This window comes from Aspergillus pseudotamarii (genome assembly GCF_009193445.1).
Source record: "Aspergillus pseudotamarii strain CBS 117625 unplaced genomic scaffold BDV38scaffold_25, whole genome shotgun sequence".
Lineage (NCBI taxonomy): Eukaryota > Fungi > Ascomycota > Eurotiomycetes > Eurotiales > Aspergillaceae > Aspergillus > Aspergillus pseudotamarii.
Window position 1 is genome coordinate 23,477 of NW_022475039.1, and position 24,060 is coordinate 47,536.

Consider the following 24,060-nt stretch of genomic DNA (forward strand, 5'->3'; position numbering starts at 1 on the left):
ATTCTAATCTACATGGTAATAATGCAAAATCCTATGACTTCATCTCGACATCTACACCACTGCCACTATCAACTGCGGTGGTGGGTGTCTCCTGTGTCACGACCTTTCTCTTTTTCCGGCTTGGGTTGCCCGCGGCCTGGATAGCCTGTTGAGTGGGAATTACTCGGATACCGTGGAATATATAGCCCTCAGCGCCACCCCGCATAGACATTAGGGGGTGCGTACGCCCGGGGAGCACCTGCCAGGGACGTACCCGGGAGTGCTGGAGCGTGGGAGCCAGCAACAGGGTGGGATCCAGGTAGAATTCATCCATCAGTTCCGAAAGATAAGAATCTTGGGACTCGTTGTCATTTGCATCATTTTGGTCGCTTGACTGTAGTAGCTTTTGTTCTTTAAGTTGTTGCCTTCGGGTTATGAATGCTGTTTTCCTCGGTGTCGAGTAGAGATCCATTAATTCGGTCAAGGGCTCGATTGATGGAGAGTAGACTGCGACATGGGCTGAACCTGCTAATAATGGAACTGCATATTTCAGCACACTTGAGGGATCCATGGCAGTTGCGACGATGAGTCCGTCGAATTCTCCAGCCCGCGCTTCATTAACGACGCTCTGGACTCGCGCCCACCTGTTGCGCTTCCGGTGATAAGCGCCTCGCTTGTTGGATTTCATGGTATATAGCTCCGACTCGGGAATTATCTCGGGCTCTTCGGAGTAGATCGGATCCGCATTGGGATCCAACAGTTGCAGCCAGGAAACGGTCTTTAGATGTTTGTGAAGAGGGTGTGTCTCGTCGGGGTTATCTAGGTTATAACCGAAGTATTTCAGGAGAGAGAGGTTCGGTTGCTTGTTCGGGTGAAGGAAAGTTATGCTGTTGCCAGACGCGGACATATGAGCTGGGCGAGCTGGGCGACGAGTGGAAGAATCGGTGGGTGGTTGTTCATCATCCTGCGCCTGTTCTGCTTCGTTCTTCTTGGGTTCGTCGGATGACCCTTGCTCCTCATAGTCATCACCGTCATGTGGGTACAAGATTCCCATCCTCTCGGCCATTGCCGCAACTACTAAGCCTCCCGTATCATCAACAACAAGATAGCGACCATTAGGCTTCGCCGCAATAGCCTGCTCGAGAGAAGCGTCTCCACCATGGTGCACATTTCCCCAACAGCCCAAGAGCCCGATCATTTCGTCGCGCAACTCCATAATCCTCGCTGCACCCTGGTCTTCCATCATATGATTCGTGAGAATGCTAACATCCAACGGAAGAACCGTGAACCGCTTCATATATTTTCTGCGCTTCCGCAGCATATATTTGGCGAGTGAGAAACTTGTCTTCTGATCCAATGCTTGATGAGACTCTAGAAGCTTTGAGATAATCTCCCTTCCAGCACCGCCGGACTCCTTCTTCAGTGCCTCAATCTCCTCCCATGTCAGCTTTTGAGTTGAGGCGTCGTCGACGGTCTCGCGATTTGTGCGCATCGGTGTCCCATCTTCGTTCGTGTCGAGCTCTTCGCCGTCTCCCTCCCCCTCCCCCTCTGCGATCAATGTTTCGGCATGCAACTCAGCTGCAGGGATTACACGTAGACAGCTGCCGTCCTTTTCGTCTGCGTCATCAAGGATCTCGAAGGTCAGATAGAACGGTCGTCCGATGATCTGGTTGGCGGGGAAGCTTCCGAATTTCCCCAGGAATACTGTTCTAATTCATTCAATCAGTACACTACTGATTTCTGTATAACACAAAAAGCAATACCAGAGAAATCGGGCAAAGATGGTGTACATACGAGTCAGGCTCGATTTTCTGGATCTTTGTGAACTCGGAGGGAAGCCGCAATGCGACGAATTGGTGGGGACGGACGTAAGAGTGCATCGTGTCGGACACGCAGTAGGAATTATAGAAAACAAGCAAGGATGGGTATTAGATCATGATCTTCAGTAACACAAAAATTATACCAGAATGGGCCAAGAAAATTCTCCGCAAAGTTAAGAATCCGCGTACGACATGCGCAGTGTCCCAATGCTCTTTTTACTTTTTTTGCGATAGCGCACGGACCATATGATATTATCTACTCTTTTGTCCGGATCAGAAGTTATTCCGTCCGATGGATAACAGTGTTCGTGCGTGGCTGTTGTGGCGGGTGGTCTATTTGCACATTTGTGGCTTAGCATTTGCTGCAGGATAAGCAAACTGTTTTCTTGGGCCATGTCAGGTAGATCTTTGGGCCATTCAGAGAGAATGCCATTCTAGTGGAAAGTACCTCTTTTTATCTTGAAGTGGTGATTTATTCACCAAGTTGGAGGCTTCGTTCTCTTGAGGACGAGGGGAAATTCACAAAGTCTATACACTTAGGAATGATATCGTATCATGACGGTCAAATATTATGAGCAAAGCAGAGGCTGCTCAGTCTCTGCAGTACAAGTAAACGCTTTGTAACGAGCCTGGTCGTATTTAATACGTCGCCGACTTTATGGCGGCCGTTTCAAAGCCCCATCAGCGACTGAACTAATCCAACGAAGCATTTAGTTGCTTATGCGTCTCCCACAGCCAGCTTTTATTCTTCCAACTCGCATTATCATGTATATGTCTCAATGGTGCCCGAATCTTATAGACACAGCTCGGGGGCAACAGATCAATCAGGTGTGGGGGCTATATTCTCATGTGTATTGTTAATGTCAATCACCATAGTAGAGACTGTGTCTAATGTATCATAAGCCTTTCGCCTCCATTCTTCCAATTCTGAAGAAAAGGACTGAGCAGGTTGACTCGAAAGGTTCCAGTGCAGTGTGAAGAGGGCCCTAAAAATGAAGTATCTATCAACATAGAAGACGAAGAGCGTGCTCACCTAATAGCAACTGCAGTGGCCCCACAAAGCACGCCCCAAACATCCTGACATTGTTCCAACAGAGACCCCAGCAAGGCTTGCAATAAAGCACCAAGCTCATCGAGTTGGTTTAATTGAGTACTCGCATTCGGGTCTTTGGTAGCCTTCAAAACTTGGTCCAAGAGCCACGCTGCTTGGGCAGAGTACCCGAGGCCTTTCATCTCAATCGATTCTACAGCTGCTTGGAAGCGCGACATATTGTCATCTTAATCAATGTCCTCAGATGTTGTGAATTGGAAGCGACCGAAGATATCAGTCGTAAAAGGCTGATCTCCTGCCGATAGCTTGCAAAAGAACAAGCTTTACCTGGTTAGCAAGGAAGACGTTGTAAAATCAGGGATTAATACCGTTCCAAAACGATGATCCCTGACTATGTATTGACCATTTCTTCTTCCTCCGTGTAATGATGCAAATATGTCGGCCGCTCTTGGTAGAGACGCGCCGCATACCCCATTCGCGCACAGCCACTGATAGATAGGAACGCATCATCTGGTTTCCCACGTGCATACTCATATAGCACCAAAAAAACTCCGGCCTGAATGAGATGAACGGCAGGAGGAAAGGCCGCCTGTACCTGAGTGAAGGGTAACATGACAGTAATGTAGAAGGACCCGTGGCTAATACGTTGCGGGTTATGGGGCAGTATCTCTGGATGGTACGTCACCAGGCAGATACTGAGCAGAAGAACTGAGAAGCTTGCTGGAGGGGATGTGCCGACATGGATGAGATAGTCATGGAAGCGTTGCGCGGGATCATAGGGAGATAACGATGGATTCTCTGGAAATAACTCACACTGATATCGTCAACGAATTGATTTGTCATTTGAATAATTCAACGAGCCTGCAGATACAAGGTTGTGTTTATGGCTGTCGGGTCCATCAGCGCACCATTCAATTATATCTCGAGTATTGCTATGTATCAACGCCGGCTTTTCTCCAACACTCGCCCTGTACTTGATATCACTTATCAAGTATGTACCATATTTTTTAGTCTTCACCCTTACTGGCATTGAAGTGCCACTTCCGTTCTGGGTCGTATACTCCCCCCTCCTTTGCAGATCGCATCAGCCAATTCAATGTGCTCACTATGGCCTCGGTACAGGAGCTTCAACTCTCGCTCTCTGGCTCCCATTCAATTACCACCCGTCGCATGCTGGCATCATCGTCTTTGCTTTGGTTTATGGATTTGTCAGCGGTTCCTTTGTCTTGTTATTGATGCCCTGTGCGATTTGGTAGCTTCCCAAATGATACTTGGCATTAGGTCAAGTTCCTCCTCTCGTATATATATGAAGCTTAGACTAACCGCATATTGGCTGTCTCATGGAGTTACCTATCATGGTACCATATCAAACTGTCAAGGGGACACCAACTTCTCCGGGCTGCAGCTCTTTGGTGGGATAACATGCCTGCTGGGAGCATGTGCAATTGCAGCGGCAGCTTATCTGCTAGGTAATCTGCGTCAAAGCAAAAAGATCTGATACAAAACGGTTATGACGGCAGACACCACCGGAAGCTTCGAGTACTGCTCAGCCTTTATCTAGGCTGTAACTCTAGGCAATGCCCTTTCTGCGTCCACGGTGTATCTTTCAATAACCCGGAAAGGGTAATATGTTTTAGATTTCTTTATTTGAGCCCCGGCGACGGCTAACATTTTCAATTTTGTGTCTTGGTTCAATCACTCATCCTCCAGTATAACAAACACAGTGTGGCGATCAGAATAAACATCAAAAATTTCACGATGCTCTCTGTGTCCAATTATTAAAGAGAAGAATGGCATCGTAGGATCTACCAGTGGCTAAAGTGGCGGGTGGATCATGTGGTAGTTAGTAGTTGTGGCTGAGCTAATACGTAATGTGGGGTTGACGATACCAATACAGTTGAAAACAAGGGATTCCTTGATTTAAAGCAGTGAGAAGGATTGCTGATCGGTAATTAGTGTAAGTACGGACGAACGTTCCGACCCAAAGACTGACCACCGGAAATTCGCCTTCTTATCCACTCAATGACCCATAATTCAGTTGACGACTACTAGTGTATCCGGAAATCTGGGTGCCTGTTATCAACATCTATCTATTGTGAATTGCATCTCCTCCTCGGATCTTGTTAGGAACCCTTCGAAGAGGCTATATGGGACAAAGCCATGGCATTTGTTGTCTGACGGACATCTTCCAAAGCAAAAGTGTTTATTGGCCCCCAGCCTTAATCTTGAGCCACCGTTACGTATGCTCATGAAATAGCTTTGAGCCACGTCTCACTGTCCGATCGATCATTCGCGCATGAGGGAAACGAGATTCACTGACTCGTACCCTTTGTCATACACCTTTGATTGGTTGCTCTTAGCGTGCTCACCTTGCATTCATCTAAAGGCGCTGCCTTGAGTTAAATATACGTCTGCCTTCATGGTCTTGCGCAAACGGGCTCCGCCACACCTGTATAGTCTCAACAAGGGTAATGCTCGTTCTGAACCTCGCTCCGCGATCTCACAGATCTCCCCTACCTCCAAATCCGTGTCGTCTTCATCTCCGAAACGCTTGACGCGCCCGAGACGAGCTCAAAGCTCTCCACAACCCCATCGGCTTCCCTCTCAAGAATCAGTATTTTCTCCCGATCTTAACACGTCCCCTGCATTTGATTTAATGCCCTTGGAGCAAGCTCAGAGGTCTCCAGTTCGATCCTCACCGAGCGAAAACATGAACCCATGGGCGGATGAACTGGTGGAGCGACCCGGCCAGAACCATCAGGGATATAACGGTTCGGGGCAATCGGTCGCTGATAATGCTCCACCAGCCGAGAGTGCGGAGAATAGAAGGGGAGACCGTGTACCGTCTATTCTTGTTGCTAGCACCCAACGGAGGATGGCCGCAAACGAATGGCAGCAAAACGGAGATGTCAACGAAGCTCCCGACTGGGAACACGTAGGAAACTCCCCAGCTCCGCTGCAGTCCAACAATCCGTTCTTGAAGCCACGACAACCTGAACAGAATCCATGGGACGACAGAAGCCCTCGCCCCTTCTCAGAAGCAACTTCTGCATCACAGGATAGTGCAAATGCACGTTTGGGACAAGGTCCGATTGATCTCTTTATTCATCTAAAGTACAATTTCCGCAAGCGAACGCTAACGCACGACAGATGAAGGTTATATTCCAATGACAGCGCGCTTATCGCTTTTTGACTCGCCATCGGAGTCTCCATGGGCTGGAGAACGATCTGCAGTGCCCCCGCCGATCCTGCACGAAAACCAGTACCCTGCGCAAGATCCGTCATACCCCCCTCAACCAGCAGCTAGGGCTGCGAACGCCCAGTCTCCTTTCCAACCGCCTCAGACTACTCCCTACGATACTCCAAATACATATCCTCCACAACCGTATCAGCAAGGGAATCAAGCAAACCTATCACCATGGAATGAAATAAATACACCTGCTACAGTTTCTACTGCAAACACTGGGTCTTCACATGTTCTCATTGACCTCAATGAGGCATCGGATGCACACATACAAACGAACCAGCGTACGGCAGCATCCTCCGTGTATTCCGACATGAACGGGAGCCAACCACACCCAATACCATCAGAGAACAGTCAGCAAGGTGCTGCACCACCTCTTCCTGACCGCTCAATTATTCCACAGCCTAGTCAACCGACTTCTGATACCCCAGTCTCCGAACAGAGATCTGAAACTTATTCGATCAGGCATGTCAATTGGACTGACGCCACAGGAAAGCTGCGCGACTGCCCGATTCTCGCTCAAAATAAAAACGGACCGTGCCCATTGCTAGCGCTGGTTAATGCTCTCGTGCTGCGGTCAAGCCCCGATTCCCAGCCCCCTATAGTCAGAGCACTACAAACACGAGAACAGATATCTCTTGGTCTGTTGATCGAAGCTTTGTTCGACGAATTAACGACATGCTTGGGGCCGGATGACGAGCTTCCAGACATTGAAGCCCTGAGTAGATTTTTGACTATGCTCCACACGGGCATGAATGTCAATCCACGACTCACACTGGTAGGGGTTTCTGTTGCACTTAGGATGATTTCCCGTACTGACAACGAAGTAGGAATCTAGCGATTCGGTAGGCACGTTCCTAGAAACTAGTGATATGAAGTTCTATGGCACTTTCGGCGTCCCGCTGCTCCACGGTTGGGTCGCTGAACCGTCTACAGAGGCCGATGGGGCGTTGACTCGGGTGGCTCAGTTTTATGAAGACATCCAGCTTCTTCCCTTCCGCAAACAAGAATTTGAGGATCGTGTATTTCGAGGCGGGTCACTCACCCCAGAGGAAGAGCAAAGCATGAACGATATTCAAGTCATTCAGCATTTTACGGAGATCGAGAATGCCACCCAGCTCAGCACATTCGGAATTCAACACTTGACAGAAAAGCTGCCACCAGGGTCACTATCGATTCTATTTCGTAATGACCACTTCTCTACCCTCTATAAACACCCACAAAACCATCAGCTTTTCACACTAGTTACTGACGCTGGATACTCCCATCGGGCGGAAATCGTATGGGAGTCTCTCATTGATGTCAATGGATCTCAATCCGGCTTCTTTGCGGGTGATTTCCGCCCTGTCAGTCATACCTCAACTGGGACCTCCGATCCATCCGGTCCAAGAACGTCCAGCAATACTGGGCATTCTGGAGCCCCCTCGGCAGTCTCACAAGAACAGCAGGGCAGAGCTTTATCTCCACAGGAGCAGGCTGATGCAGATTATGCTTATGCCCTCTCCCTTCAACTACAGGAAGAAGAGCAACAAGCCAGTGGTAGGACTCCCCGTGACCGTAATCAGCGAGCTTCCGTTCCATACTACCCTCAAAGACCCTCTGAGGGGCCACCCCCTACTCGCCACCGCTCTACAGGGCATCGTCCTGCGCAACAACCCGAGCGGCACTCGCCGTCTCGGGACGCCGATGATGTTCCGCCACCTTCTTATGAACAGGTGGCCAATAATGCAGCCTATCAGTCACCTCCGCGAAGTTCCAATAATAGAGCTGCGCCTTATGTAGCTCCATACCAAAGAGCCCAGTTCGGAAGACGACCGCCAGGTGTGCCTATAGCAATCGGACCATCGGATCGCCCTAAAGACCGAAATAAGGATTGTATTGTCATGTGAACTCAGCAGGAAATCTACCGCTACCGGGGCTAGTTTGACGATATGTTTGATGACGAAACGAAACAGTACTGGCGTATGAACTTATGTACTTTATATAGACACGAATTGGGAAGGGCGGCCGTATCTTTTTCTACATTGTTCAAGAAGGCGAGATATTATTCGCCTAGTCGTGTTAGGGTAACAGGGCGCTTTTCCTTTTTGATGGAGCGGGTGTACCGGCTAATCGTATATGGATGTGTCTTTTGTTGTAGATCCCTACTACAATTGTCAGGAGGGCTTATATAGCGATAATAGTGTCTATGCATTTAGGCTGTTTTTCATAGTATGCCGGAATCTAGGTCATCTGCGACGGAGAGAAATTTCTCCCATCTTTTGTTGATCCAGTATGTGACATAAGTTATAACATCGTGTGCTGGACTGGTTCAGCCAAACTCTCGTCTCCCCATTGAAGTCCCTCATAGTGGCTCTATATCGGCAAAAGTTCGAATGCCGCCAGAGTTCCCTTATTCCCACACTTCTGGCATTGCAGGAAACCCTTGCGCCTGCATTGTAGCGTCTCGGCACCGACGCATCCACCTCCGATATCTGAGACGAGTTCCGGGCACGTTTGTTTAATAAAAGGTCGCCGTGGGCCCACCAACACAAGTCGCCATGGGCCACCTAATTGGAGGAAGATACACTGACACCTTTTCTTGGATTTCTTCATGTTTCATTAATACTCTAAGACCCTAGTTTCCGATTTCATCGTCCGCGTCTATGAATGGTCAGGTATCGGAAATTATTCGCCCGGCGTTTATTCCGTGGGGAATTCCAAGGTCTCACAGCAGAGCGTATAGAGTAGTATAGCTTATTACCCGGACTGTTAAGCCGTCGGAGAAACGGATAATGAGAACATTAATGGCTTTATTCCTACCATATTGAATTGCATTACTTTATTACGATGGTGTGCTAGTAGTTAACTAGCTATCTTTGAGGGCATTTGTCTGGCGATCGTCCTATGCAATCCTATCACATTTGCCGAAATACATGCATCTATAGCAAGAGACTTCTAGGTTTCATCCTTTGAGGGGGAGCTCGAATCAGCTAATCGGTCAAGAATCACTGTTAATCAATTCCAGATGCCCTAATGCATGGGGCCTGGTGTCATGTTCACCAACACCTGTTGGTCAGGTTCTGCTTTTCTTCGGCGTTTCAAACTTTAGTATATAAACAATCAATTCTTCCCTCCATGATCTGACCGCACCGGCTTCCAAAGTGATTTCACAGGCTTTGGGTCACCTCTGGGCTCTTGCCATAATGCAACCATTACGGCTTTTAGCTCTCACGGCCTTTCTTCGAGGTGCCTGGGCCCTCGGTGCCAATTGTACAGGGTCCTTTGACGCCATCTCGGCCTCTGATTTCGTGGCGAAAATCAATCCAGGATGGAATTTGGGAAACAGTCTTGATGCTACTCCGAATGAAGATTCTTGGAACAATCCTCTTGTTCAAGAATCAACCTTTGATTATGTCAAGTCAGCTGGATTTAAAAGTGTTCGCCTTCCAGGTGCGTGGATGCGTAGCCCTTTCTCCTTTGAGAGACCCTTCACATATATGCTGATAACACCACTAGTTACTTGGACACATCACTTCACTAGTGAATCTCCTGACTGGACCGTTGATCCAAAATGGCTGCAGAGAGTTTCTGATGTTATAGACATGATCACGTCTCGTGGTCTGTACACTATTGTCAATGTCCACCACGGTAAACCACCCAAGTACGCCTATAATCATGACTTAGCCACTGGCTAATAATTCAGACTCTTGGGAATGGGCGGATGTCACCAAAACCGATGCAAACATTACCGAAATTGAGCAGAAATTCGCGAAACTTTGGTATCAGATTGGTACTAAGTTGGCTTGCAAGTCAAGCATGGTTGCCTTCGAAACCATCAATGAACCGCCATGCAATACTGCCGAAGACGGTGCCAAAATCAATAGATTTAATGAGATCTTTCTCAACGCAATCAATCGTGCTGGAGGCTTCAATACAGAGCGCGTAGTCAACCTGGTAGGTGGAGGGATGGACAGTGTGAAAACTTCCCAGTGGTTCAAAGCCCCTGCCAATATCACAAACCCATGGGCTCTTCAATTCCATTTCTATGCTCCTTGTAAGTAGGCTAAATCTTCCTCGCAATCTAGTGCTAACGTTCTCATACAGACGACTTTATCTTCAGCGCATGGTAAATACCACTTCACCCTCTATTGATATGATCTTCATACTTAACTCTCCTAGGGGCAAGACTATTTGGGGCTCAGACTCAGATAAGAGTGAGCTCGACAGCACCCTCGGCCTTCTTCGAGGTAACTTCACCGATATTCCCATCGTCCTCGGAGAGTTCGATGCTTCTCCGACCAACACCGAACCTGCAGCACGCTGGAAGTATCACGACTACCTCATTCGCACCACGAAGAAATACAACATGAGCCCTATTCTCTGGGATAACGGACTTGACCACCTGGACCGCTCATCAGGCATCTGGCGCGACCCCGTGTCAATCGAGATCCTCACCAACGGGAACGAGACCAACAGTCTGCCCGACAGCACCGTAGACACCTCCGCACCAAGCCAATGGTCTTCAGCATACATCTTCCACAAAGTCGGAACAGAAGTCACTGATCAGACTCTCCCCTTTCTGTTCAACGACAACACTCTCGTTTCCATCAAAGACTCGAAGGGCACCACCCTAAAGGCAGACACAGATTATACCGTCTCCGGTTCCAACATCACATTCCCTGCCTCGTTCCTCTCAACCTATTATTCGGAAACCTCCGAGCCAGGCCTCCTCCCCAACTTCACCCTGAAGTTCTCATCAGGAGCCTCCCCTGTCATCCAACTCGTCCAGTGGGACACCCCAACACTCTCAAAGACCTCTGCCGCCGCCTCATCCGTCTCCGGGTCCGACCTCTCCATCCCTATCACATGGAAAGGACTTCCTAAACTCGCCACTGTGAAGGCTCTCCTCAAAAATGGCACCTACCTAGTCGACGACTTCACCCAATGGTTCGGTCCTTTTGCCGAAGCCAGAACAGTAAGTTCCCCTTCACTTTGCCCACTCGTGATATATTCTAAGAGATTGTTAACGTTCTTGTTCGCCAATCTACAGACATACAGCAGCCAATGGAACTGGGATGACAAGAACGTGATTCTCACCCAGGCTGCGGTTGAGGCTGTGGTTGCCGCGGGCCAGGATGCAGTTTTCACGTTCGAGTTCTTTCCGCGTGTTGACACAACGACTAACACGGTCAACTTTACTTTGACTGTTTGAGAAGTGGAGGAGATTTTCTATTATTCGTATGGATATTGCTGCTTTTCTCTTCTCATAACCTAGGATTCGATTTCAATTTCATTCTTTGTGTTATATTATTAATCTTTGATTTTATTTAAATTGACCTTTACGTTGATTTGAACAATAGTAACGATTTCGGAAACGCTCTATTGACGTAGGTTGAGCAAAGTATGTAGGGCTCTATAACCGTTAGTTCTTTGGGTCAGTTAGTTAGACTAATGGGCCAGTCAGATAGTGACTTGGGGCTTTATGCTAGTTAGAAAACATACTATGAAACCTAAACAAGGGACAAATGTACTATAGAAAGTTGCAATCAGTATTGGTTAATATATTATTCATTAAATTAACCTTAATCACATAACCCAATTTCCGTCCACCAACCATTAATAGTCGTTCTATCATTACCCACCTGAACCAACGCCCAAATAAAAAACACGCTATATACAAGACTCCAAAAGAAGACCACCGTTTAGTACAAAATCTTCAACTCCGACAGCGGTAAGTTAGGATCATATTTATCCCAAACGATTTTATTCTTCTCATCCAAATGGGCACCCTCATCCGTAATCGGGATGATCGGGTCCGTCGCCAACACCTCCTGCTGACTGAATCCCCACTTATCCCTCGGGATCCAGATCGTGGGCGTAGGCGAGGTAATACATGGCTCGTAGTAAGCGTTGTAGCGTTCTTCTTCGGAGTACTTGATCTCGACGTCGTTGCGACGGACCTTCCGACGGAGAGCGGCGTAGTCGCGGTAGAGGTTCGGGTGGAACCATTTCCAGGCGGCTTCCCATTTGCTGCGCGGGCTGAGGAAGTGGACTTCTTCTTCTTTGCATTGCTGGGCTTCTTCTTCGGTGTCGAGAGTGCGGGGGAGGAAGTTGTTGAAGGGGGCGAGAGCTTCGTTGAGGGACATGTGGGCCAGGATGAAGAGGATACCGAAGAGGACCATTATGATTAGGGGGCCGACTGCGCCTTTGATGGCGAAGAGGCCGATCATGCAGACGTCTGCGAGGTAGATGCCTGTGAGGAGGTGTTGGAGGGCTCGGGGGTAGACGAGGCCCTTGGTGTCGATACGGGGGTCGTAGACGAAGAGGAAGTTGTAGCGGTAGGCTTGGTAGACGAGGTAGAGGCCGACAAAGGCGAAGCCGAGAATGAGAGGTGCGATGCAGGAGTAGGTCAGGGCTGCAGGGGTTGTTAGTCTTGCGTCGCTTTACTTAATGAGGGAATTGCGGCAGTGGTTGGAACGAACCAATAACGCCCATGTTGGTGAACACTGGGAAGATATTGCCCCAGCTGATACCGCTGAGGGCGGACCATCTTTCATACAGACGTCGGGGAGAGCGATCGAAAAAAGTAGTGATGAATTTGAAGAATAAGGCTCCAGCAACCTGGACCACAGCCATAGAACTCATGGTCAATCCTTGGAGCAGGAAGTAAGAAATATAGAAATTGGTTGCCTTGGGGAGGTTCTCAGCAAGGAGATCCTTGGCGGACAGAGGGTCTTTGATGATTTGGGTGGTTGCAGCGGACGCTGCTGAAGTCAACGTCGTGACCAGGAAGACCTGGACGACCTGGAAGCAAAAATGGGCACTCTGTGTGAATAGTTCCACGCGAGAAGAGGATGGCACACCGGAACGTCGGGCACAAACTATATGGGGCAAAGGTTAGAGCTTGAGTACCTGAAGGTGATATACATTATCAGGGACATACTTCGACAGATGATTGGTACCAAGGACATCAACATAACAAGTGCCGCTGATGGTAACAGTCCTGCAATTACACCCTTTATTGTCTCTGGAAGTAAGTCGATCCAATGCAGGAACGGAACCATGTCGGACAGGTATGTAATGTTTGAAATAGTACCCACGAGGGCAGATGGGATCGACCAGAAAATGACAAGCGCAGCAATACCACCCTTAACCGCGAACTTTCGCACAATGCGCTGCCACCAGCTGAGATTTAATGCAGACCAGACAACCTCTCTGGGGGAAATACCGATGAAGCGAGGAGTCATGTGGAGTGGTTGGTGATGAGACAAAGTCTGCAAGGCGATCTGGGCGGCGGACTGGGTGTCGAATTCGATGAAGACTGCAGAAAGAGTTTTCATCTCCCCATCCTTATACTTTTGTTGGAGCTGATTAACCTCCTGCGAAATTTCCACAAGCTGCCCCCGCAGCCACTTGATCGTATCGACTTTTTGTCCAAACCATGTAAGGCGATGAGTTGGTCGCCGGATACCATGAAACATCGGCGAAGTGCCTGCTTCACTGTCAACAGAGAAGTCAGATGGGATGCGACCCTGTCTCAAGGTTTTCAGGCGTGCCGAATTAGCCGATCGTATGATTCTTGTCTCTGCGCTCTCCAACCGGAAGGCCAACTTGTCCCTTTTACGGACCAACTTGTCCAACTTTTTGCAGTCGGTAGTGATCCATATCCGGTGAATGGAGTCACCAAACACTTGGCGCAGCTTTTTCTCGTTCTTGTATTCATCAGGAACTGACATGAATAAAACTGTCCTCGAGGAGATCCGATTTACATATGCGGAGGAGTTGAGGTATGCTTGACGGAGGTTGGCATAGAAAATACTCTCCCGCGTTACCACGTAGAATACGAACGCTGTTGAGGTGGTTAGTGACTCTCACTCTCATAACATCAGCGTTCACTTACTGAAAAAGACGATCGCCATCGCGACATGAGCATAATAGCGCTTCGGGTTTTTCACGTTGCTAAAACTCAATGCATCGAGCTGAGTGTTACCCGCACCACCAGTTGCATGGACAGGAAGCAGGATGGGCCATGTAATCAAGCATCCCATGAAGCATGTAGCACACAGCACTCTTAGGAATCGAAGAAAAAGATAACCGTCCATAGAAGAGGAATGAAGGACGTGTGCATCAGAGATCTTGAGAAAGTGCCCAAACCAATTAATGAAACCTGAGGGCAGCTCAGGACTCCGTTCACTTGGAAATCTGTTAGCCTGAATGCAGAGGAACTGTGGTATTAACTTAACTTACTGCTTGTGCCAATTTGGTAGATGTGTCCTAGGCGCGTACCACCGAAGTTGAGTTCGTCGACAGATTAGGAACAGACCGAACCAAAAGACTGCGATAATCAAGGCAGGAACTAATGTGGTAACAAGTGCGGAAAGGGACGTTGAATCTTTGACACCCATATTTTCCATAGCCTCAGAAGTTGTTGAGGAGGCATTACCCCGGGAAGACCCTATATTAGGGTCATTATCAGGATTCTGTCAGTAGCAGGATTAGCCTCATTCGTATCTCACAAGGGCTACAGGTTTGCTCTTTGTGCTCAGCGTACAAGAAGGTCTGACCGCTTGACAAGCAAGTCGAATAGTGTCGCTTCAACCATAATGGCTGTCAGAAAGCTAGCTCATGGCCAGCTTAGATCAATTCTTGGTCGAGACTTGGGGTTCAGATCCGACAACAACATTGCACAGGCGTCGGTTCAGGAACATATATTCTCGGCTGGACCGGCCCACCCTCATGACTAAAATATGCAACTCAGCTTGTCGAAACTGTCAGTCAAAATTGGGGGGGGGAAGGCACCCGAGGCTAAAGTATGTAGACCTGCAGATTGACAGGAGTGCTATTGGCGGACCGGCCCAACCCAAACATCAATGGGAATGTGTGTGAAAGAGTAAAAATGTCGATTATCTCCAGTCATAACCGTTCTGATTGGTGGGTCACAAACAACGAGAGGGCAACAAACCCACAGTGACATGTTCGTGTGGGCTGCAGCTCGCTCCGCGTGGTGAAGAACTAGGCCAGACTAAACTGGAAAGATTTTAAATTTCGGTGGAACATGCATTAGGGGTTGGCGACTGGGACCACGGACCCAGAGAGACCGTCGTGAGTTAGTAGTCAATAGTTTCCCATAATCTTGACGATGGTTCATCCAATCGCCATAGGGCATTGTCGTGATCGCCGATCCTCAAAACTCTGCTAAAAGTACCGCGAAGTAAGGAATGTCTGCCACTGGGCTTCAGCGAAGCTACTACAATTCCCTGCCACAGCAATTCGCATTGTTCGGATGTATTGTCAGGCATCGACATGAGTCTCTGGTTTTCACCTTGCGTCGTCATGAAATTTCTTTTGACCGGCCACAAGAGTTTTCCACGTCGCTAACTGTGGGTTGTATGCGCTAATCAGATGCAAATCGCCACAGGGGTAAAGAAGGGAACGCAGCCGAGTTGGAATAGCGTAATCTCTATCCATCGCGACAATTCTTTAGGTTATCTGTGCCTGGCGCATATCATTGGCGGTGACATGTACCAAGTGGGCTCGAGCACTAAAAAGGCATGTAAACGAAAAGAAGATCCGTTCCATGGGTCGAACGACAACTGATCCGATCCAATCAGTTCAGTACCACTGGTGTCAACACATCCAGACGTGGACCGTTGGAGGACACGGACGCAAGGGATAAGTACCTTTTTTGGTAACCAAACAATGAGCAAAATACAAATCCTCTGACTCGTGGTCGTTCGCTTAGATGGTAAACGGTGGACGACGCAGGATTGATCTTGCATGGATGAAAGTGAAAAACAGGACATCGTGCTCAGAACCTGGCCAGGCTGGAAACATATTCCGGTCGATTAGTATTAAATTAACATCTGAGACACGCTGGATCAAATCTTGAGCTTCCGAGTCATTCCCGAAAGGCGGGGACAAAGCCTCTGGATTTTGAATAAAAAATAAAAAAAAAAAAAAAAAAAGCAAAGTGAGACCGGAAGACCTTGACTGATCTCCCTTTGCCGCTGACGGAGGAGACTGTCGGCCTGATATGCAGCATGTATCGTTACATACCATCCCCACTCAACATCATATAGTAGTATGATTGACTACTCCGGAGTCCGAGTCTGTAGGGTTGGGAGGCAACCATACAGGAAGACAGTGCATGGCATTCCTAAGGATGGAGTACCTCATCTCGAATGTTCGTCAATGGTGGCCTCGCCCAGGTGCAGTCGAAGCAGGTCACATTCCTAGGCATCATCATTCCGTTCGTGCCCATTCCGTTCGAGAAATATGATTTGTGAAGTAGACTCAAATAGGGTTGGCTTGCATTTTGCGGTAAGGCCCAAGGGAGACGAACGGAGTTGAGAAGCAAGACAAATCCGAATCAATGCTTCCGAACTAGTCCGTCTATATCAGACAGATCAGCCCGATAAAGTTCATATAGTTTTGCTAGGATACATCCGATACCAGGTATTCATCTTCGTCATGGAGCCTGATCCTTGCATAAACATAGTCACCACAGAGCTCAAGAATTGTGGTGCCTCGAGTCGCTCAATTTGAAGTCTTTGATGGGTTCATGCATCCCTGAAACGAACGTTGGGCATTTTTCGCGTCAACTGACTTCGCGACTTGGGGAATCCCTAGCATACGCTACGACGAGAAAGGCATGTTAACCTTCGCTTGTGATCTAGATGCTATCGGCCGCCCGTATTACATTCTTCTCGGGTGCTTGTTCGTCTGACAATTGCTCTGAAGATCTTGACAACCTGACATTGGCCTTGAGCGGCTTGTCATAACAAATTTATATACTCCTGTACTGCGTGGTCAAAGCTTTGTGGAAACTTGCTTGAGGACGGCAAGACCAACTTGTTTTAGCGTAAAAGTCCATATGCAGATGTACTCGTACCCCCTTCATTTCTTTTGGCTCTTGTATGGAGTGGTAATTCACCAGCATCCCTATGATGCTTGGCAGCCTACATCTAGATCTACACCGTACCTAAATCCTTAAAACGCCCGAGGAATAATAGGCGGTGAGTAATGGCAGTATACAATGACCGACAGCGACAGCGACTTTCTGCTGTTCATGCTCTGTTTGACGCAACCTTGTCCGAAGAGATGCCTTTTACTAGCAAAGAGCAACATATGAGCACAGACAGAATAACTAACGATTCTAGCTCCCACTCTGCGCTACCTCCATTCGAATCGAATCAACCGTTCCCACCTCTCTCGGCAGATGATCTAGCAATCACTTCTCAAGATGCGCCAGATGCCAACTTTACGGAAGATGATCCAGACATAATGTCCCCGGATGTTGAGGAGGGAGATTACGATGCGAACTTTCAATCACAGTACTCATTGGACGACCAATTGTTCTCTGATGCGTCCACGGACGAATCGGACGGGCAATCACCCGAAGACGATGGCATCGAGATACATCCATTTCGCCATTCTTCAAGTTCCCTTCACGGTCCCAATGCATTCGCTCCGCCTTTTTACAATAGACCCCCGACGCCTCTGCCGCCCTCTCCTTCTCTGACCTCTCTTCTGCGACCTCCTTTCTCGACAACTACTTCCCGACCAACTACCCCTGACAGTTCTGATGTCGAAACGCCGAACGATACAGAAGCAGCGGTTGCGAAGTCAGCACGTCGCGCGACAACTGTTCCTCGAGCAAGTCCGAAGGTTCCCACGTATGAGTATTACGGCTTCGTTCTATATCTCGCCTCTTCGTTGGCATTTTGTAAGTGCAAACAGTGGCCACTGTACCCGGAGTTCATGTGGACAGTTCTGACACCTTTCTCACAGTACTATACATCCTCTGGTCCTATCTTCCAAAACCCTTCTTACACCAGCTTGGAATAACCTACTACCCGACTCGATGGTGGTCACTAGCCATCCCTGCGTGGCTCGTCATGACCATCGTCTACATCTACATTGCGCTTGCCTCTTATAACACCGGTTACATGACGCTGCCAATGAACAGCGTTGAGAACATCGTGGATGAAGTGGCGAATGTTGCTGTAATAGATGGTAAGGGTAGGAGACGACCTGGTGGTGCGGCCAAGATGAAACCGGGTGCAACTTCATACCAAATTATGGGCCCGCAGAATAGGAAAGTCAACTGGAGGGAAATCTGGAGCGAGGGCACTGATGCCGTCTTGGATGTTCCTGTGGGAGGGGTGTGCGAAGTTTTATACGGCCAAGGGCGGGATGACGATGAGGTATGTGAAGAATATGACTTCGTTCGTTGACGAATTAAGCATTGAACAGGATATATAGCGATTTTGAATAGCGCATTAATCTTGATACCCCTTGTTTATTTGTGCCTCTGTGATCGGAGGTTCTTATTGCTTCAACGAGCTCGTAACACATGTAGAGGGGGCTTTCATTCGTAGGAGTATGCAATATTGGAGACATTCAAAAGTGTAGTATCTGCAAGTCTTGAACGAGTTAATGACTTGATGCTACTCAGGTAGTTGGCTATATCTCTTGACCTTTGCAATAGTAGCTGTACTTGATCGTTTCCGACATGTTCACTCATTCCAAAATATATATCGGCATGTTTGGATCTCGACAGACAGTTATAAACGGCAACCGAGTCGTTGCGAAGTGGTGACGATATCTATACAGATTGCATAAGCCACTGCGCACTTCCGCGCACTTAACATCTGCTGTCATACAATCAATGCACCTGCTATCGTTCCACCATGGATAATCCCTTACTCTTCTCTCTTCAACCCGACGGCAAACTATATCCCACCAATCAACGCTTCGTTCATTTTCTTATCATCACGTGAAGTGGCGATACGAGCTATCGATAACACGCCCTTGAAAGACTCACCTTCTCAATCACCATTACTGGCATCCTCGAGGCGCGGTAAGAGCTCTAGGAAACTTCGTTGTTCAAGATGGCAGACCGTTCGACTCCGCCGCCGCAAACAGGTAGTTCAAAGCCCGGTGAGCTCCCGCGGGCACCACTTACGCCGGAGCAGCTGCGGAAGATTGTATGCGCCCCCGACGCGACCTATCGATATTTGGCTGACATCGGCCAATGTATAGGAAATAAACCGCATGAAAGCAAAAGCGATACGGGAGCAACGGGAGGCGGAGGCTCGGACATCGGCTGATGTTAGCGGTGCCGCGCAATCTACGAAAGGAGGAGTGAAACGGTCTTATTCTTCCATGACGGCTGAGACGCCTGCTACGGTTCGAGATGCGACTTCAGCGGCCCGTCCGCTTGATTCGATTAAGCCTGCGCGGAACTTCACGAAATACGTTGAATATGACTTCAGTAAGATGACGGATACGAAGGGAGGGTTTTTGACGGAGGAGGATGATCCCTTTAATAAGGCGCTCCATGTCAAGGATGGAAAGGAGGAACAGAAACCCGCGAATATGACGCAGAAGGAATGGGAGAGAAAACAATTACTCGATTCCCTTCGTCGAAATCGGACCGGTCCTTTCGAACCGGCCCTCAGCGTGTTGGATGACAAAAGCAAGCAGAAGGCATGTCGTGAATGTGGGAGTCTGGAGATTGATTGGAAGTGGGAGCAGGATCTTCGGTGTTGCGTATGCCACGCCTGCAAGGAGAGGTTCCCCGAAAAGTACAGTCTTCTCACAAAGACGGAAGCAAAGGAGGATTATCTTTTGACAGATCGTGAGTTCATCGCTGGCTTTTATGCGTGGATAGGTGCTGGATATTGACGTTATGCCTGCAGCTGAACTCAAAGACGAAGAGCTTTTGCCCCATCTTGAAAAACCGAACCCTCACAAGTCGACGTGGAACAACATGATGCTTTACCTTCGCTATCAGGTTGAGGAATATGCCTTTTCGGCGAAGAAGTGGGGCTCTGCTGAAGCACTAGATGCCGAGTTTGAGCGACGCGAGACTGAGAAGAAGCGACGTCGAGAGGCCAAATTCAAGTCAAAACTACAAGATCTGAAGAAGCGTACCCGAGTCGATGCATATCGCCGTAGCCGTCAGGGAGCAACCGGGGGTAATTTCGGTGATGACCTGGGCAATGGTGGGAGACATGTGCACCAATGGGGTCGGTCTATTGAGAATCCCGAGACTGGAATCGGAGTCAAGAAGTGTGTGGATTGTGGGATGGAAGTGGAAGAGTTAGAGTTCTAGCTGATGGCAATTGTCCTGTATAGTGTATAGAGTCATAGCATCTAATGAGTCACGAATTCATGAAGACCATAGGAGTGGATACGTTTGTTTCATTGATAACGTTGCAATTAAAAATAGGGACACGTTATGTTCGCTATAGTTTATTGGAAGATTTTTTGAACAGGTCAAAAAGCAACGGTGCTAAGGGTCAGTTGGGGTCGATGATTGGCGGTCTGAACAAGTCAGGTCCAGTTCCAGCTGTACTTCAGATCATGTCCTGTCAGTCCACACCCCCCTGAAGAACGTACTCTGGCTTAAACGTGCATTTGAACTGGAAAAATTTGTCTTCGGGATGTTTATGGCCAGCTCATCCTTTTCTCAACCCCTGACCACCACTTGATGAGGCTGGGAAAACAAACAACCCCCAAGCGCTAAAGGCGGTTAAGCCGCGTGGGCGTCTAAGGAGCCAACGAGAACACCACAGCATTTCCCCGACCTCAGCAGCGCAGCAGAACGCGCACCAGTCCAAGGCCACCTCTCGGCTCGACCTCTTTTGACGTCTACTCGAATTCCGTCGAACGGATTTCTCCGCCCTTTCGATTTCATCCATTGTTCTCTCTCCCACCGGTGTAGACACGGCCCGGGGAACGCTGTTTCCTGCCGCTGTCGCCCGTCCCGACTTTTGTTAGCATTACACCAAGAAAGTTTATCGCTGTGGGCACAACTTCACCGAGTTATTCACACCTCAAATTTCAACCCTCCGACCTGGAAACTACTTTCGATTGATAATTAACGGCCTCCATAGCCCTGATTGTTGATTTCGCATGGCTTGGCAATCGCCCTCGGCCATGATCGGGGCTGGAGGCTATGGCGGACCCGGGGACGGGTCCTCCAACGGCGGGCAACCTCAGGGGACGGAGTATACATTACAAGGTGTGTCATTTTTTTTTTGGAGCTTCCTAGAAACCCTAACTCATCATGATAATGAAACTAATCATTTTGGTGGCATCGCAGGCGTTATGCGCTTCCTGCAGACAGAATGGCATCGACACGAGCGAGACCGCAATGCATGGGAAATCGAGCGCGCAGAGATGAAGTCTCGTATAGGCAAGCTGGAAGGCGACGTGCGCACAAGCAAGCGTCTACACGAGTCTCTGGGTAAACACGTCAGGCTACTGGAGGCCGCGCTGAAGAAGGAGCGCGAAAAGGTCAAGAAGCTCAGCAACAATGAGAAGGTTGAGGACACCAGGGATCCCAAGGATATCGCTCGAGAGAGTATAAATGCCTTGAAATGTATGATGATGACAATTTCTGGTGACGCGCTATGTACTGACTGTGTTCCTAGCTCAACGTCCTAAGCCGCCCATGGAACTCAACGAAGCCGAGTTGAACGACAATCAGCCTGATTTCCGGCAAGAAAACGAGCGGGAAAAATCGCGCCTTTATTTATCTAAATGCTCCCAAGAAGTGACTTACCACGTTATCCCTGCATCGCATCCTCCTCCCGACCTTAGCGATCCGGAGCTCCCAAACCATATCTACGGAAACCAACAGCTGTCTCAGCAGGCCCTGGAGGAAGCATACCACATTCAGCAGCAACGTCAAAAGCAACAGCAACAACAGCAGCAAGCAAATCATATGATGGCCCGGGAGGTATCTCTTCAAAACCATCAGCCCATTGTGGCTCAGTACCCTGAGAGTTCAGGGATATCTCGCCAGCCAAATCAGTTTGGCCTGCCTCCCGGTTCTAGAGAAGCCCTAGAAAGGAAACCTTTGGAACCGCAACAGACCCCAGCCACTGCTGTTGATAGTAGAAAGCAGGTTCCCGAACATATAATTGTGGATGAACGCGCTGGTGCTGAGAAGCAAGCATATGATGTGTATGGTGCACAAGGAGGGGCTAAAGAGGAAACACAGCCACAACAAGCAGAACAGCAACAGCAAGAGGACTCAGATGGTTGGAACTTTGACGAGCCATCTGAGAAAGAGCCCCCAACTGAACCGATGCCGCCTCATCGGCCAGACGTGGATGCCTTTCCTAACGCCAACTTTGTTCGACCGAAATCTCCACGATCTGGATCGCTCTCCCATAGACGGAAAAGCTCGGGAGCAAGGAGTAAGAGCGAGGGATCGAGCGACAGCATCGGAGGAACAGCCCAGAAACAGGAAACTAACTTCAAAGTTAGGTTTGCTCTGCGCGGACACCTGGATGTCGTCCGCTCTGTGATTTTCACCGGTGGTGGTAGTCCTTCGGAGCCAGAAATCTGTACTTGTAGCGATGACGGCACGATCAAGCGATGGATCATTCCGGCAACATACGGTAATTTTGGTTCTCATAATGCCAATTCGAGCAATGATCTGGATATAACTAGTTATTTCACACACAGAGGGCATGTTGGTGCTGTCACAGCGTTGGCTGCATGCTCTCCTTCCCGAGATTTCTCTAATGGAGGCCGCGCTTTGGGTGACGGCTGGGTATTCTCCGGTGGCCAAGACGCCAGTGTGCGTGTCTGGGAACGAGGAAGGATTGACCCTAAGGCCACACTTGATGGTCATACAGATGCAGTATGGGGTCTTTGTGTTCTTCCTGGAACTACTGGGTCTGTGTTCGGCGACTCTTGTGGTCATTACGGCGGCCCTGATCGGATCTTGTTGGCTTCGGGGGCTGCGGACGGTCAAATATTGATATGGGCAGTCAGCGCTCCACCCCAGCTCTCTTCGCCGCAAGCAGGGAACAGACGAGCTGGAGGAAGCCGGAGGGCAAACTCGATCTCGTCTGGTTCAAACTTCCCATCCTCACCGCAACCTAGCATGGCTACTTCAACGCCATTCCATTATACCCTCATTCACAAGATCACACGAACGGACTCCCCGTCGCCCACCTGTATTAGTCCCTTGTCGCTTGCCGGGGTGAACTTTGTGGTGTCCTTCTCGGACGCATCGATCATTGTCTATGATACGAGGACGGGCGAGGAAATTGTGGGAATGGCGAGCCTGGAGACGTACGATGGCACTCCTTCCACGGGTGTCAACTCTGTTGTAGCAACCACGGTTGGATTCGACGGGTCTGCTGGCCTTGATCCCAGCCGTATCTCGGGTGAAGAAGAGGTGGTTCACGGCGCCACTGGCTCGAGTGGTGTGGAAGGTGTCATAATAAGTGGCTACGAAGACCGGTACATCCGTCTTTTCGACGCTAATAGTGGTACGTGTAATATGTCGTGGAGAAACAAAGCCTGGCTACTAACAACTGGAATAGGTCAATGCACTTATACTATGCTGGCGCACCCGTCCGCGATTGCGTCGCTTTCCCTATCTCCAGATGGACGCGAACTGGTGTCGGCCGGCCATGATGCCAGTCTGCGGTTCTGGAACCTCGAGAAACGCAGCTGCACCCAAGAAATCACCAGTCACCGGTTGATGCGTGGTGAAGGCGTGTGTTCCGCCGTCTGGAGCCGCGATGGCCGATGGGTCGTTAGCGGTGGCGGCGATGGTCTGGTTAAGGTCTTCTCGAGGTAATCTTCGAGATAACGAGGGCTTCTACTGCCGATGTATGATTTTACTCTTATATTCGAGCTGATATTCTTCTTATGCCGTATTTCTTGGACGCATGAATGGATGAGCGCTTGGCGAATTCTTGAGCATTTCCAGTGATCTCTTACCTGGCATATGTTCCCTTCTACACTTGTGGTTATAGTTTCTTTTTTATCTTCATAATCCGCTATCCCTTTTCAATTTCCCTAAACATATCCACCCTGCATTGCTGTTACTATTACTACCCCGGCTTATATGAAATGACGAAGGGTGTCTTCTGTGATTTAGAGTTTTCATTATCTTTGTTCACACCAACTGGTTACATTCGCGATTCATGTACCCCTGTGACCCGTTA

At 48.9% G+C, this 24,060-nt stretch overlaps 10 protein-coding genes across 10 annotated transcripts; 6 read left to right on the forward strand and 4 right to left on the reverse strand.

Moving 5' to 3' along the window:
- Positions 1-31: 31 nt before the first annotated feature.
- On the reverse strand, positions 32-1,859 carry trm6 (tRNA 1-methyladenosine methyltransferase subunit GCD10; the record flags this gene model as incomplete). Its single annotated transcript, XM_032059829.1, has 2 exons — positions 32-1,688; positions 1,774-1,859. The coding sequence occupies 2 exons, from the start codon at positions 1,857-1,859 to the stop codon at positions 32-34; spliced, it is 1,743 nt and encodes a 580-aa protein (XP_031913756.1).
- Positions 1,860-2,619: 760 nt separating this feature from the next.
- On the reverse strand, positions 2,620-3,068 carry BDV38DRAFT_282631 (uncharacterized protein; the record flags this gene model as incomplete). The annotated part of the gene is made up of 2 exons (XM_032059830.1): positions 2,620-2,785; positions 2,833-3,068. 2 exons carry the CDS (start codon positions 3,066-3,068, stop codon positions 2,620-2,622), a joined length of 402 nt encoding a protein of 133 aa, XP_031913757.1.
- An 86-nt stretch (positions 3,069-3,154) lies between these two features.
- Positions 3,155-3,853, reverse strand: BDV38DRAFT_82885 (fungal specific transcription factor domain-containing protein). The gene is made up of 2 exons (XM_032063997.1): positions 3,759-3,853; positions 3,155-3,664 (listed from the first exon to the last, which is right to left on the reverse strand). Exons 1-2 carry the CDS (start codon positions 3,759-3,761, stop codon positions 3,242-3,244), a joined length of 426 nt encoding a protein of 141 aa, XP_031913758.1. The 5' UTR covers positions 3,762-3,853; the 3' UTR covers positions 3,155-3,241.
- Positions 3,854-4,068: 215 nt separating this feature from the next.
- Positions 4,069-4,664, forward strand: BDV38DRAFT_246065 (uncharacterized protein). Its single transcript, XM_032054498.1, has 2 exons — positions 4,069-4,090; positions 4,174-4,664. The coding sequence occupies exons 1-2, from the start codon at positions 4,086-4,088 to the stop codon at positions 4,346-4,348; spliced, it is 180 nt and encodes a 59-aa protein (XP_031913759.1). The 5' UTR covers positions 4,069-4,085; the 3' UTR covers positions 4,349-4,664.
- A 605-nt stretch (positions 4,665-5,269) lies between these two features.
- Positions 5,270-7,983, forward strand: BDV38DRAFT_282632 (uncharacterized protein; the record flags this gene model as incomplete). The annotated part of the gene is made up of 3 exons (XM_032059831.1): positions 5,270-5,936; positions 6,001-6,872; positions 6,925-7,983. 3 exons carry the CDS (start codon positions 5,270-5,272, stop codon positions 7,981-7,983), a joined length of 2,598 nt encoding a protein of 865 aa, XP_031913760.1.
- A 1,296-nt stretch (positions 7,984-9,279) lies between these two features.
- Positions 9,280-11,336, forward strand: BDV38DRAFT_292639 (putative extracellular endoglucanase; the record flags this gene model as incomplete). The annotated part of the gene is made up of 6 exons (XM_032062049.1): positions 9,280-9,526; positions 9,593-9,724; positions 9,780-10,130; positions 10,181-10,202; positions 10,256-11,051; positions 11,127-11,336. The coding sequence occupies 6 exons, from the start codon at positions 9,280-9,282 to the stop codon at positions 11,286-11,288; spliced, it is 1,710 nt and encodes a 569-aa protein (XP_031913761.1). The 3' UTR covers positions 11,289-11,336.
- A 332-nt stretch (positions 11,337-11,668) lies between these two features.
- Positions 11,669-14,836, reverse strand: BDV38DRAFT_246071 (putative DUF221 domain protein). The gene is made up of 6 exons (XM_032054499.1): positions 14,628-14,836; positions 14,324-14,556; positions 13,977-14,269; positions 13,020-13,925; positions 12,559-12,957; positions 11,669-12,491 (listed from the first exon to the last, which is right to left on the reverse strand). The coding sequence occupies exons 1-6, from the start codon at positions 14,676-14,678 to the stop codon at positions 11,779-11,781; spliced, it is 2,595 nt and encodes an 864-aa protein (XP_031913762.1). The 5' UTR covers positions 14,679-14,836; the 3' UTR covers positions 11,669-11,778.
- Positions 14,837-17,169: 2,333 nt separating this feature from the next.
- BDV38DRAFT_246077 (uncharacterized protein) lies at positions 17,170-18,761 on the forward strand. The gene is made up of 4 exons (XM_032054500.1): positions 17,170-17,801; positions 17,867-18,493; positions 18,556-18,683; positions 18,742-18,761. Exons 1-2 carry the CDS (start codon positions 17,177-17,179, stop codon positions 18,310-18,312), a joined length of 1,071 nt encoding a protein of 356 aa, XP_031913763.1. The 5' UTR covers positions 17,170-17,176; the 3' UTR covers positions 18,313-18,493; positions 18,556-18,683; positions 18,742-18,761.
- A 31-nt stretch (positions 18,762-18,792) lies between these two features.
- rad14 (DNA repair protein RAD14) lies at positions 18,793-20,276 on the forward strand. The gene is made up of 4 exons (XM_032054501.1): positions 18,793-18,810; positions 18,903-19,065; positions 19,121-19,718; positions 19,780-20,276. The coding sequence occupies exons 2-4, from the start codon at positions 18,970-18,972 to the stop codon at positions 20,193-20,195; spliced, it is 1,110 nt and encodes a 369-aa protein (XP_031913764.1). The 5' UTR covers positions 18,793-18,810; positions 18,903-18,969; the 3' UTR covers positions 20,196-20,276.
- Positions 20,277-20,891: 615 nt separating this feature from the next.
- Positions 20,892-23,919, forward strand: BDV38DRAFT_83003 (cell differentiation and development protein Fsr1). The gene is made up of 4 exons (XM_032063998.1): positions 20,892-21,107; positions 21,189-21,467; positions 21,520-23,376; positions 23,431-23,919. Exons 1-4 carry the CDS (start codon positions 20,999-21,001, stop codon positions 23,688-23,690), a joined length of 2,505 nt encoding a protein of 834 aa, XP_031913765.1. The 5' UTR covers positions 20,892-20,998; the 3' UTR covers positions 23,691-23,919.
- The last annotated feature ends 141 nt before the right edge of the window (positions 23,920-24,060 follow it).

Excerpts from the sequence above, each read along its gene's own strand:
- BDV38DRAFT_246071 (XM_032054499.1), bottom strand. The coding sequence starts at position 14,678 with ATGGTTGAAGCGACACTATTCGACTTGCTTGTCAAGCGGTCAGACCTT. Across the intron at positions 14,557-14,627 it reads TCAAGCGGTCAGACCTTCTT|AATCCTGATAATGACCCTAA; the intron begins GTACGCTGAGCA and ends TGCTACTGACAG. Across the intron at positions 14,270-14,323 it reads CTACCAAATTGGCACAAGCA|TGAACGGAGTCCTGAGCTGC; the intron begins GTAAGTTAAGTT and ends CAGATTTCCAAG.
- BDV38DRAFT_246077 (XM_032054500.1), top strand. The coding sequence starts at position 17,177 with ATGCCTTTTACTAGCAAAGAGCAACATATGAGCACAGACAGAATAACT. Across the intron at positions 17,802-17,866 it reads CGCCTCTTCGTTGGCATTTT|TACTATACATCCTCTGGTCC; the intron begins GTAAGTGCAAAC and ends CCTTTCTCACAG.
- rad14 (XM_032054501.1), top strand. The coding sequence starts at position 18,970 with ATGGCAGACCGTTCGACTCCGCCGCCGCAAACAGGTAGTTCAAAGCCC. Across the intron at positions 19,066-19,120 it reads CGGAGCAGCTGCGGAAGATT|GAAATAAACCGCATGAAAGC; the intron begins GTATGCGCCCCC and ends GCCAATGTATAG. Across the intron at positions 19,719-19,779 it reads GGATTATCTTTTGACAGATC|CTGAACTCAAAGACGAAGAG; the intron begins GTGAGTTCATCG and ends TTATGCCTGCAG.
- BDV38DRAFT_83003 (XM_032063998.1), top strand. The coding sequence starts at position 20,999 with ATGGCTTGGCAATCGCCCTCGGCCATGATCGGGGCTGGAGGCTATGGC. Across the intron at positions 21,108-21,188 it reads GACGGAGTATACATTACAAG|GCGTTATGCGCTTCCTGCAG; the intron begins GTGTGTCATTTT and ends GTGGCATCGCAG. Across the intron at positions 23,377-23,430 it reads TCTTTTCGACGCTAATAGTG|GTCAATGCACTTATACTATG; the intron begins GTACGTGTAATA and ends CAACTGGAATAG.